Source organism: Cydia strobilella, chromosome 2, assembly GCF_947568885.1.
Source record: "Cydia strobilella chromosome 2, ilCydStro3.1, whole genome shotgun sequence".
Taxonomy (NCBI): domain Eukaryota; kingdom Metazoa; phylum Arthropoda; class Insecta; order Lepidoptera; family Tortricidae; genus Cydia; species Cydia strobilella.
In genome coordinates this window covers 1,019,051-1,032,433 of record NC_086042.1, presented here as the reverse complement: position 1 = coordinate 1,032,433, position 13,383 = coordinate 1,019,051, and the positions used below count along the sequence as shown (strand labels likewise).

The following is a 13,383-nucleotide window of genomic DNA, read 5'->3' as shown; positions in this document are numbered from 1 at the left end:
AATGTAGAATGTAGGTGACGAAACGAAAACACTAATTAAATGAATTATTTCACTACGACAACAAAACAGTTAGCACCGTGTTGTGCTGCCGTTGGAAAATAGACCTTAAACGACTGAGAATAAGTTTGCAAGTTTGCGCCAATTATGAGTGCGTAACGTAGGTATGTAAATAATTTCAGCAGAAAGTAACAAATTATTGATTAGGAATTAGGATTAACTATATATGTGATTTATGTGAATATTAATGGACATCTATCTGTGAACATTATTCGATAATAATGCACGATATTTGTGTAGACTAAATACGTAGGCAAAATATTACTAATTTATCTTATGTACTCGTACTATTGTGTAAATTATATTTGTCTATGTGTTATATTCACTTTACAAAATAACAATAACTAAATGTAATTATCGCTATTCTTAAAGTCTCCAAATCAACACTATTGTTTATAGGTTATTTTATTACGTAATCAGATATGGCACGCGGTGCAAATATTATCCGACTAACTTTAGAAGTATTCTATTCCAACGGTATCAATACCAAATTCAATGCCTATTAAATTTGGTCGTATAATATGATTGCATCATCAATTCGATGGGCTAAAATTCGATATTTCAATATAATATGCTAAAATAACTGTATATCTATAGGATTTTAGGCGTTTTAAGGTAACTTTATCTATAGGTAGCTAAACGATTGCTTATTATTGGACTTTGGAGGAATAATGGCTACAGGCTCGATGCTAATTACCTTTGCGATATTTAAATAATTACGAGGATTATTTATACGAAAATATGACTATGTATTGTGCGATATGTACGATAAGCGAAACGAAAATTAACGATATGGTAACGAGACGAGATTAGCGACAGTTGTAACGAAACGAAAGTGGTTCAACGTCACTCCTGGCCCCGAGACAGGTTAGCTGTTCTCAGTTTGAGGAGGATCCCGGTCGAAGGAACAAATGTACAATCGCCCTCGAGTAGGACAATTGTTTTTCGAGAGAAATTAAACGATCTATGCTCGTTCATCGCGATAAACCAAAAACGTATTAAATCTGTCGATTTGTGTGCTAAAAACCCTCACAGCAGCCACTACAGCATCAACTCGCCGTTGGAGAGTGTCGGTACCGACCAGCCGTTCGACATGCAGACACGGGGTGAGTTGGCTTTTGATTGATTCGCTTTCACTGGCATAGATCGTTTAATTTCTCTCGAAAAACAATTGTCCTACTCGAGGGCGATTGTACATTTACAGAGGTACACTTATCCCTATAACAGCGTATTTATGGCCAATATTTAGCGTAATTTGACTAGGTTTGGGTATTATCAAAGCTTCTACGAGTAATTAAATAATAGACGCGCTTAACGCGAACGCGAAAACACGTCTTAGAGCGTTTTATCATGTCAAGATCGTATTTATTTATGCTTTTAATTAATCATTATTACTAAAAAACTATAAATAACGCAAAAAAGGCGGACTTAATGACAATGACACTTTCCTGCAGCTTTTTTGTCATAGGCGCCTTCCAACATCCGATGTCGGAAAGGCGCTTTCGATAAATTCAGCCATGTGAAATGATCGGACAATGTGAAAACGCTCTTTTTGTACGGATTTTACGCGAAAGACTCCATTTAATCTCTGCATCGATTATTATACTTCAGCTGTCATGACATGCGTGGTACGAGGGAAATCCCATTGAAAGGGTTTAGTAGGAACTAAATCCTTTAAATGGGATCACCTTCGTACCGCAACCACTTCCTGCTGCTATAAATGCTGATATTGTCATCCTATTCTACATCCGTAGATCTAAGTATGTATTGATTAATAAACACTGCCATGGCGTCGTCCAACAAACCCTTTCGATGGGGACTCTAAATATTTCAATAAAACCTGCATATTGGACCAAACAGTAACTCTAAAGACCATTTCGGCTTCACATCTCTATTTCTACTGTTTCGTTTATCTTTGTCTTGTATTTGCTATATATGTGTTGTATTGATGTGTTGTCTGAATAAATGATTTATATTCTATTCTATTCTATTCTAAAGTATATAGATAAATAACTGCGCTTTAAACTAACGATCCGGTACGTTTAAGACACATCGAATAAATTTAAACATATTTTTACAGCCACTTTAAAATTTTTAAAAAATAATTGACGGTTTTGATTAGGAAATTAAGAATTCAACGGTTTTTTTTTTAAATTGTGGGTTTAAAAACTTTAACTTTGTTTTAGCTAATCCACGAACTAAAAGAGGGTCTAGACATTGCGACGACAATGCGTCAAGCGTTCGTCGGCAACATCGCGGTAGCGCTGCGCGGCTGCCGCGCCGGCCACGCCGCGAGACAGGACTTGTTGCTCATCATTAAGACCTTCGACGCCAGTGTGGAGGATGTTTTCAAGGTTAGCTATGTACTTTTTCACTTCTCATGCTCTAAAAGTGCTTCATGTTAGACCTGCAAAGCGGGGCAAAAATCGTATTTTAGTCCCTAGGGAAAATATGTATACATATTAATGATTTCGCCTACATTTACTCCTGAATCGAATCAGAATTCAATAAATCTGTCCGGAATACCTCTTTCGCCTCCCCAATTGACACAGAATACAATTAATCTACCCGGGAAAAAACATAGCTCTACATATTAAAAATTTTACCAATTGTACTCTTAATATTTCATAAAATATAAAATAAGTACCTACCTGTTGTTTTTTTTAATTCAAAGTGAAAAGTAGAATGTATAATTCGGTAGTAAAACCCCTTTTTCACCTCGCTGTGCCTATCGACCCTCGCCATTCCGGCTCGGGTAGCTATATGCACACCTCGCCTGAAATGGATCGTTTTATTCCCTAGTCACACAATCTACTATTATGTGCTGTACACATAAACTTTTTCAACTATTAAAAAGATAAATTTTGGTAAAAACGAGAATGCAACCTTTTTATTCACATTTTTCTTTAAACTGTGACAACGCTAGGCTCACACCGCCTGTGCACTCTTGGTAACGACATTCTATGGCATATTGCTCCATACTCCACGTAAAACTTGGCGGACGACTTAGCGTGATCGGACTATACGCTCTTGAAAGATGATAAGCCGTAGCATATGGTATTAGAGACTTTCCAGATAGTTATCAGCCGTCACCCTAGTAACTTAGGCAATAGAACCACTGAATATTAAACAAGTGACTCGCCTTTAGCCTAGCGACATTGATGATTTCTTGAATCAGCTCAGTGGCTACACTTTTCCGGTTATTTACCTTTAGTTATTTGTCCACAGCAATACCTATCCTACTTAAGTGCCATGTCGGAAGTCGAGCACATGCCCCGCTCGTGCTTAGAGGCCGAATGGAGCTTCGTGGCTCGAGTGGCCGAGCGCGGTTCGTGGGTCAAAGACCTCGCGCCTGTCGCCTTCACGTGAGTTATATGTTATATCTATCCTAAAATGCCATGTCAGAAGTCGAGCACATGCCCTGCTCGTGCTTAGAAGTCGAATGGCCGAGCGCGGCTATTATTCAACGCCAAATAAAGCTATGAAGAATGCCTGGTAAATCAAAAACGCTTTTAACTTTTTAACAAATAGCTCGTAAGAAGCCGCCTCATTTGTTTCACGGCTCAGGCTGTTATACATTTTTGTGCCAACTACCCCCAACGAATTAGACGATCCTCGATCCCGATCCCTATTTGTGCAAACTACAACCAACGAGTTGGACGATCCCCGATCCCGATCCCTCTTTGTGCCAACTACCCCCAACGAGTTGGACGATCCCCGATCCCGATCCCTATTTGTGCCAACTACCCCCAACGAGTTGGACGATCCCCGATCCCGATCCCTATTTGTGCCAACTACCCCCAACGAGTTGGACGATCCCCGATCCTGATCCCTATTTGTGTCAACTACCCCCACCGAGTTGGACGATCCCCGATACCGATCCCTATTTGTGCCGACTACCTCCAACGAGTTGGACGATCCCCGATACCGATCCCTATTTGTGCCGACTACCTCCAACAAGTTGGACGATCCCCGATACCGATCCCTATTTGTGCCAACTACCCCCAACCAGTTGGACGATCCCCGATCCCGATCCCTATTCTTTGAATTAAGTTTATAATTACTAATAATTGTATGTATTGCAGTGACATCGCGTGTAACCAGCTGAATAGAGTAATGAAACAGTTCGAAGCTAAGTTAATACTAGTCAATAAAGTGGATAAGAATTCTACGGATCCTAACAGGTACGATTTAATATTTGATATCTTATGGTTTTAGATAGGATAGATACAGACAGGTTGATTAGTGCAAGAGTGTTCCATGTAATTATCTATTGGTTCGTTACAGATACGTATTCTACACACTATGTAGGGAAGCGCAAAGCGTGTTTGCGAGTGAGCGCGAGGCGGCTCTGCAGGCCGCGGCGTTCGCGCGCGCGCTCGCCTCGCACCTCGCGCGCGCCGGCGCGGGGGCGAGGCGCGCCAGGCGTACAATATACGTAAGTTATCATGTGTTAGCTCCATGCATTATTTTTTGTAATCATAATTTATATCATTTGAACAACGGAAAAAGTACTTTTGTAAACCTTCACGTAATTTTATTAAAAAAATATTGGACGGGACGGGGACGGGACACGTTGGACGGACCAACTAACGTTTAGCTCACTAGCTTTTCGCGGGAAAATTTCTGTAGTTTTTATTTATTATTTTAAGCAATTAAATGATAATTTATAATAACGGAAATGCATTTGTAACATGATATAACGGTAACAAACATCAGAATAAAAAATATTTCGTTCAAATATAATCCTCATGCCTCATGCATGAAGATTTTGCTATTAATATGCTAATTGTAAATTGTTATGCGCTATTTTACAAGCATTTATTTAACTTGCAATGTTTTTATGGATATGTTCGGCTCAAATCATGCAAGCTGAATAAGACCTAATTCTCATTATACGAAAGAGCTAAAACATCAAACATATAGATAAATAAGTTGGGTGACAATGCATTATTATATTATGGTACCCACGAGCTGATCTGATGACGGACGTAGAAGGGGGCCATAGGAACTCTGTGATAAAACAACGCAATTTAATTGGGTTTGTTACAATAGGGGAATTTCATCTATCAAAATAGAAATATGAAAATATGTTATTTATATAGTTTTTACCATAATAAATACGAGTTTATTACTATTTTGTTTTAAAAACGTGAGATTTAATTTAATTTTAAACATTTTATTCCTTATGTAGCTTCAGATACCATAATTAAAAAAATACAGCGAATTTAAGTTTTTCATACAAAACTTGTTTTTGCTCTATTTTGTTTGTTTTATAAACTGGAGCTATATAAACTAATTACAGACCTAGATACACCTCATGTTATTGTATGTGCAAAGTTTCATTACAATCCAACACGTAGTTTTAAAATGAGATTGGAACTACGTTTGTATGGGAAGGTGCAATTCTGCCGTGCTTGCCGGAGACTCTTAAAGCTTGTATTAATAATGAAATTCAAAAAATGTGTTTATGTTTAGTACGATGATAATTCTACAAAATTTTGAAGTATATGAAAGAAATAGAATAGAAATACTATTAAATCCCATTTTTCCATAGGAAAGTTTATTCCAATTACGAGAATGCATCGTCCGACACACCATGGTGATTCTTGAGCGAGCCAGTAAAAGCCCTCCTGAAGAATTTCTCCACGAGGTCACAGATGGTGTCGTGGCGAGGGTCAGAGACCTTCTGCTGCAGATATACAGACTTGGCTTCGAGGTAAGAACCTTTTTCTCTTACACAGTATTTAATAGAAAGAGCTCCCGAAGAATATCTTGATGAAGTCACAGATGGTGTCGTAGCCAGGGTGTAGCCAGGGTCAGGGACCTTCTGCTGCAGATATATGAAAAAAATGAAAAAATGAAAATATAAACTTGGCTTCGAGGTAAGAACCTTTCTCTCTTACACAGTATTTAATAGAAAGAGCTAGGGAGAATCCTCCCGAAGAATTTCTCCACGAGGTCACAGATGGTGTCGTGGCGAGGGTCAGAGACCTTCTGCTGCAGATATACAGACTTGGCTTCGAGGTAAGAACCTTTCTCTCTTACACAGTATTTAATAGAAAGAGCTAGGGAGAACTCTCCCGAAGAATATCTTCATGAAGTCACAGATGGTGATGGTGAGGGTTATGCTGCAGATATATAAACTTGGCTTTGGGTAAGAACGTTTCTACCTTGCACAGTACTGGCACAGGGCGGACACGCTATACATCAAAAATCACTTGCGTTTCTATGTGTGAACGGCACGTCTGTACACGCGGCATGCGTCATTGTGTGAGTAAGTTGCTTAAAAACAGTACCTAGCGGCCGGCAAACGGTCGGCAATCTGGTGTCGCGGGGCGAGGTCATTCGAGTCGGGGCGGGGCGGCGCGTGGCCGTTCTGTATGATAATACTATTACTTATTCTGTGGTACTGGATAGAAGGAGGAGATTCTCGAGCGAACCAACAAAAATTCTCGCGAAGAATGTCTTCATGAAGTCATTGCCAGCTGTATACACTCGTCGATAACCTCTTGCCGAGTCTCGGCATCGCTCCGGCCCAATCGGAGAAGGGTTAGATGTGACGAATAAGAGCGAGATGTACACACTCGTTCTCGGCCTATTTTGGGGTCTCTCGAGTGTGTACAGCCGGCGATAGATGGAGTCGTAGTTAGGGGTCAGAGGTAACCTTTAGAATTACATCAGTTGACATAGAGATGTCAGTGAAGAACTTTCATGCAGTACAGTGGAAAAATGTTCCCACTGTACTGAATGAAAGATTTTCGAGTGAGTCAGCAAGAATTTAAGGTTCAAGTATATTCTGTATATTTCTTTTTTGTGAGTCAAGATTCTCGTTCTATCACTTCTGCACTTTACACAGTGGCGTCTCACTTTAAATAAGGCGCATCCTCTGAAGTTAGTTTATAAACTTTTGCTCGTGAATTTCGATTGCATGATTTAATAATTCATTTTATGCCTGAATGTATGAATACTAACAATTAAAGTTTATTTACTTATACTAAGGCAAGCCAGCAGTCATAATTATTTTCGCATTCATATTTTTAGTACCAGTAAATTAAGAAACCTTTATACAGCGAAGTAGGTAATACAAAGATGTATGTGAAGATCCTTACCCCTAAAAATGGTTTCCAATTTTTTTACCCGATTGCCGATTTTTCATAAAACTTCATAACACTAACTTAAACTTACACGATTTCTACAAATTATTACTTGCTTTAGCGGAACTTAATTGCGTATATTTAAGCTTTAAAATCTCCTCCGACGTTTCGAGCACGGCATCGTCGTGAAGAAAGACTGGCTAAAGTTGACATCAAGATCTGTTTATCATGAAACTCACTCGGATGCGTCGCACGCCTAACACGCATGCGCATATAACCTCCACAGTTCCACCGCGAATGCTACAAATTCGTTCACGGCGACAAGCCCGCGCCGCGCCGGCAGCGGCCCGCGTCGCTGCAGCCGCCGCGCGCGCGCCACGAGCGCGTGCGGCCGCGCCGTCCGGAGACCATGCTAGTGCACGACTCCGTCAATCCGATGGTAATGGGAAATTCTAGACGGTTCTGGAAGCTTCGCTTGGTGTTACTCCTGCAATGTCATGTTCTCCTGGTACTTTTAATGCCTTCACTGTCAAAAAATTACTTTGAGGGTATGTTTCTGGAAGCTTTGCTTGTTATTTTTGTGATTTAGCGCTACATCTCCTGTTGTATCATTCTCTCCTTGTATTTTTACCGTATTAAGAGACTTGAGATTGTTTTTATTGTAATCATGAGCCGCCACGCATGACATTCATCCAGCCGCGGCGTCCGGAGACCATGCTAGTGCACGACTCCGTCAATCCGATGGTAATGGGAACTTTCTAGACGGTTCTGGAAGCTTCGCTTGGTGTTACTCCTGCAATGTCATGTTCTCCTGGTACTTTTAATGCCTTCACCGTCAAAAAATTACTTTGAGAGTATGTTTCTGGAAGCTTTGCTTGTTATTTTTGTGATTTAGCGCTACATTTCCTGTTGTATCATTCTCTCCTTGTATTTTTACCGTATTAAGATACTTGAGATTGTTTTTATTGTAATCATGAGCCGCCATGCATGACATTCATCCGGCCGCGCCGTCCGGAGACCATGCTTGTGCACGAGTCCGTCAATCCGATGGTAATGGGACCTTTCTAGACGGTTCTGGAAGCTTCGCTTGGTGTAACTCCTGCAATGTCATGTTCTCCTGGTACTTTTAATGCCTTCACCGTCAAAAAATTACTTTGAGAGTATGTTTCTGGAAGCTTTGCTTGTTATTTTTGTGTTTTAGCGCTACATCTCCTGTTGTATCGTTCTCCTTGTATTTTTACCGTATTAAGAGACTTGAGATTGTTTTTATTGTAATCATGAGCCGCCACGCATGACATTCATCCAGCCGCGGCGCCCGGAGACCATGCTTGTGCACGAGTCCGTCAATACGATGGTAATGGGAACTTTCTAGACGGTTCTGGAAGCTTCGCTTGGTGTTACTGTATTAATGTTTCTCCTGCAATGTCATGTTTTCCTGGTACTTTTAATACCAATGGGTGCTAGATGTTTCTGGAAGCTTTGCTTGTTATTTTTGTGTTTTAGCGCTACATCTCCTGTTGTATCATTCTCTCCTTGTATTTTTACCGTATTAAGAGACTTGAGATTGTTTTTATTGTAATCATGAGCCGCCACGCATGACATTCATCCAACCGCGGCGCCCGGAGACCATGCTTGTGCACGAGTCCGTCAATCCGATGGTAATGGGAACTTTCTAGACGGTTCTGGAAGCTTCGCTTGGTGTAACTCCTGCAATGTCATGTTCTCCTGGTACTTTTAATGCCTTCACCGTCAAAAAATTACTTTGAGAGTATGTTTCTGGAAGCTTTGCTTGTTATTTTTGTGTTTTAGCGCTACATCTCCTGTTGTATCATTCTCCTTGTATTTTTACCGTATTAAGAGACTTGAGATTGTTTTTATTGTAATCATGAGCCGCCACGCATGACATTCATCCAACCGCGGCGCCCGGAGACCATGCTTGTGCACGAGTCCGTCAATCCGATGGTAATGGGAACTTTCTAGACGGTTCTGGAAGCTTCGCTTGGTGTAACTCCTGCAATGTCATGTTCTCCTGGTACTTTTAATGCCTTCACCGTCAAAAAATTACTTTGAGAGTATGTTTCTGGAAGCTTTGCTTGTTATTTTTGTGTTTTAGCGCTACATCTCCTGTTGTATCATTCTCCTTGTATTTTTACCGTATTAAGAGACTTGAGATTGTTTTTATTGTAATCATGAGCCGCCACGCATGACATTCATCCAGCCGCGGCGCCCGGAGACCATGCTTGTGGACGAGTCCGTCAATACGATGGTAATGGGAACTTTCTAGACGGTTCTGGTAGCTTCGCTTGGTGTATGACTACTTTCCTCCTTCTATGTAATTTTTTCCTGTTGCTTTTAACGTTTCTATAAGACTTTTTAAAATGTTTTTGGTATAACATTGACCATGCTTGTTCATAAGTCTCTTCTGGTTGTTGAGTGCTTCGCTTTTTGTTATTGTGTGGTTTTCCTGTCTTAATGTTCCTCTTGCTATGTCGTTTTCTCCTGGTACTTTAAGTGCCTCAACCGTCAAATATAAGACTTTTTAGATTGTTTTAGATATCGTAGCGTGGTCCTTGAGTCCGCCAATGCGATGGTAAAGGGTTCTATATGTATGTTCGTGGAAGCTCGACTTGAAGTTTTTGTGTATTATTAATAATAATTATACTTAAAACTTCTAAAAATAACTAACTAAGGAGGAAACGAGGGAAGGCCCTTGCCTTTTACTTTACCGGGATTCTAATATGAAATTTATAGCATCAACATCAGTATTATTTGTCACTGGATGATTCTAATGAATAATGAAATATAATTTCCACAGATACACAAAGAGCTACACCGTTTCGTGAACGAGCGGTTCGGCCCCACGTGCCGTCGGCCTCGCGCACCGCGCTGGCTACTACGCTCCGAGTCCGTCACTGAGGACGAACCAGACGGGACCTTCGCTGAGATCGACTATCCTGAGATCAAGGTACCTTTATCCCTCCCTAGCGATATCTACCACTGGAGGGCTTCTTCACTTTTTTCTTTAATATATTACATCTATAACAGTTTATAATTTATATATAGTAGTGTGACTACTTAAAAAAACACAAATCAAAATATTCAATAAAATAATTTGATTTGTTTCCAAACTTGTTCAATACGTGCCGTACCTCATTATGATAGTGGTATCAATATCATAAAATTTTGTATGTAGCGTTTCAATAAAAGCCTGCGTTTCCACGCATACTTTGCGGACATAAAATGGTAAGGTGCATGTTTTTTATATGTTCACGTGTCCAGCTCACGGACTTTCCACCGCGATACAACCAGCTGACTATTTTTTTTTTAATTTATATAGCATCTAAACTATCATGTGACGAAGTATCAACCGGGAGGCGATGAATGACGAAATTTTCGCCTGTCCCGCGGTATATTCTCTGACATAGACTATCTGGGACTAACATCAACACTGGTGGACTTTATCTCGTTGCTTTAAGGTTTACTTTAATTGTGTCAATGATCGCCTTTGTTATCTTCTGACACCTACATTTCAGCGCTATAAACAGAATGTTATTTATTGAATATATTTTTATATTTATTTTCCGCAGACCCAAGTCTCGATAGAAGAGCTCCTAGGCTCCCCCCCACCCCCGCCACAGGCCCGGGTGGAACAAGAGACGCACACCGACGAGGAGGCCTGGAGCGCGGCGGTGGCTCGCGCTATAGTGTGCTTCGCGCGCTGCTGGATGCGATTTGTTCTAGAGCGATGCGAGCGCGGCCGAGGCCGGAGGCCTAGGTTAGTTTACTTGATTTTACATCCTAGATTACATGACAGGTCGGTCGCAGTTAGTTAGAGGGAGAGAGATAGAGTCATGTTAGACAGAGATACAGCTGGATGCGCTTCGTCCTAGAGCGACGCGACCGCGGCCGAGGCCGGAGGCCTAGGTTAGTTTACTTGCTTTTACATCCTAGATTACATGACAGGTCGGTCGCAGAGAGTTAGAGGGAGAGAGATAGAGTCATGTTAGATAGAGACACTGCATACGCTTCGTTCTAGAGCGATGCGAGCGCGGCCGCGACCGGAGGCCTAGGTGGGTATAAAAAAGTTTTTTTGTCAAAAACTTCATTTTTAGGCTACCGTACCCAATGGGTGAAAACGGGACCCTATTACTAAGACCACTGTCCGTCTGTCTGTCTGTCCACCAGGCTGTATCTCATGATCCGTAATAGCTAGACAGTTGAATTTTTCACAGATGATGTATTTCTGTTGCCGCTATAACAACAAATACTAAAAAGTACGGAAACCTCAGGTCGGTGGGCGAGTCCGACTCGCACTTGGCCGGTCCTTATTATCCGCGAATATATTGGTCCTCGCTGCGCTCGGACCAATAAATTACCTCGGATAAAAATGAAACGCTTTATGCCCTTGTTGTACAATCTACTATGTTTTTAGATGGGCGAGTCAAGGGCTAGAGTTTTTAATGCTGGCATGCGACCCGTACAACACGAGACATCTCACCGATGAAGAATTTGAGGTATTGAGAGCTATAATGTTAATCTTATAATGTCAGTAAATGATTGTTATTGACACACAGTTGACATTATAAGATCATAAAAACATATTTATAAAAACCATACCTCATATTACAATCCAGTAACCAGAATGTGTCGCTTATATAATAGTTTGAATCTTCTCAAATGATTTTTACGGCAAAGACCCCTGTTAAACAAATGCCATTGTTTCTTTTGTGTGAGCGCGTGGCCATTGTGCCTTAGCGCGTGCCACGCGCTGAGTACAAAATGCCAAATATTCCTAATATGTTTCGTCGATATTTTAAGGAGCTGAAACATCTAATGGATGGTTGCATTTCCCACGTCATCGGGTCGCGCTGCACGACTAAAGGTTCGGACTCCGAGCCCTCACCGCGGCCCCGACACCGGTTGCACGTGAGTAGGCCACTTAGATGCAATGCCATTTAGAGTCACTCTACACTAGCGTTTTTTTAGCGTCGGCATCTAGTCAGCGTTATTGAAAATGGCAATTGCGCAGCGACGACTTTGCGTCGAGAAACAACCATGTGATGTGGCCTTTAAGTTGAACTAAACACTCTTTACTGCCTAGGGCATTTTAGAATTAATCTTATCTTCCACAGCTATACAACATCTTTAATTTTCAAACGTGTACGTGGTAAATTGGTAATAAATTTTTCGAAATGATGAATTTTTGATGATGATGATGATGATTATTGATGAAATGATTTTATACAATCGTGATGTAATAGAGAACTTTTCAGACGAGCACTGTGTTAAGGCCATAGAGCTTGCTGAGTGGCCTAATTAAAGAACGAATGAACAAATGAGAGAATATGATGTTAGTGCACGATATTTAAACTTTACTTTGAAAAACATGTTTGGTCAATACTGCAGTTGACTGTTGCACTTGCTATCGGTACGAAATTAGAACACTAGTTTACAAATCTTGCAGTATCGTCGTTGCTCTTACCAATAGCAATAGGGGATATTACTGCAATGTTCTGCCACCAGAGTGCAGCACTAGCCTTTTTAGTAACCCATAGAGTAACTTATACATACTGTACCTTTAACAGGTTTTTGACAAGTTTTCAGAGATAAAAAAAATATGACATTGATGCATCAAGGTTGTTTGTTTGCAGAGGATCTACCGGGTAACGCGAATCCTAAATTTCGCTATCTGCCTCTTTGTCGCTCTAATATCAAGAGTGACAGAGATGTTAGATAACGAAACTTCGAATTTCTTGTTTCGCGATAAACCCTCAGATTGTGATAGTGGCGCCCCCTGCGCAGAGTTTCGCGTAATATTACCTATTATGATATGTGCGCCTTTTTAGTTAATACTTAATACATTGTGTATTTTATTGCTTTTTTGGTTATTAATTAATGATAAATCAAGCTCATATCAGTAGACTTATATTGACCGAGATATAGACTGTGATTACCTTTTGTACCAGTGATATCCGAATCAAACACGCGTAGTGACACTGTGAGTGTAGTATGCTAGGACAGCATGCTACCAACGAGTGTGAATGCGACCGATGGTAACGTTGAAAGCGAACGCAGCCGACGCGCAAGAATGAGGGTAGACAGAGCGCTGTCTACACAACTTTGACACACACCCGCTGTCTTCAGTCACCCGTGAACAAGATGCATTGTAACTGCGTCGAAATATCGGGAGCTCAAAAACAATACAAAAGGTAATCACGGTCTATATCCC

General features: G+C 40.8%; 1 protein-coding gene across 1 annotated transcript in view; it reads left to right on the top strand.

Annotated features, from left to right (window-relative positions):
* LOC134749093 (mitogen-activated protein kinase kinase kinase 4) overlaps positions 1 to 13,383 on the top strand; it is a 66,132-nt gene that overhangs the window by 33,187 nt on the left and 19,562 nt on the right. The window contains exons 15-26 of the mRNA XM_063683999.1: positions 2,244 to 2,411; positions 3,286 to 3,422; positions 4,143 to 4,241; positions 4,345 to 4,495; positions 5,615 to 5,776; positions 5,968 to 6,084; positions 7,441 to 7,593; positions 9,045 to 9,116; positions 9,970 to 10,119; positions 10,742 to 10,929; positions 11,587 to 11,668; positions 11,973 to 12,080. Of these exons, the coding sequence (XP_063540069.1) occupies positions 2,244 to 2,411; positions 3,286 to 3,422; positions 4,143 to 4,241; positions 4,345 to 4,495; positions 5,615 to 5,776; positions 5,968 to 6,084; positions 7,441 to 7,593; positions 9,045 to 9,116; positions 9,970 to 10,119; positions 10,742 to 10,929; positions 11,587 to 11,668; positions 11,973 to 12,080 (1,587 nt within the window). The remainder of the gene's footprint in view (positions 1 to 2,243; positions 2,412 to 3,285; positions 3,423 to 4,142; positions 4,242 to 4,344; positions 4,496 to 5,614; positions 5,777 to 5,967; positions 6,085 to 7,440; positions 7,594 to 9,044; positions 9,117 to 9,969; positions 10,120 to 10,741; positions 10,930 to 11,586; positions 11,669 to 11,972; positions 12,081 to 13,383) is intronic.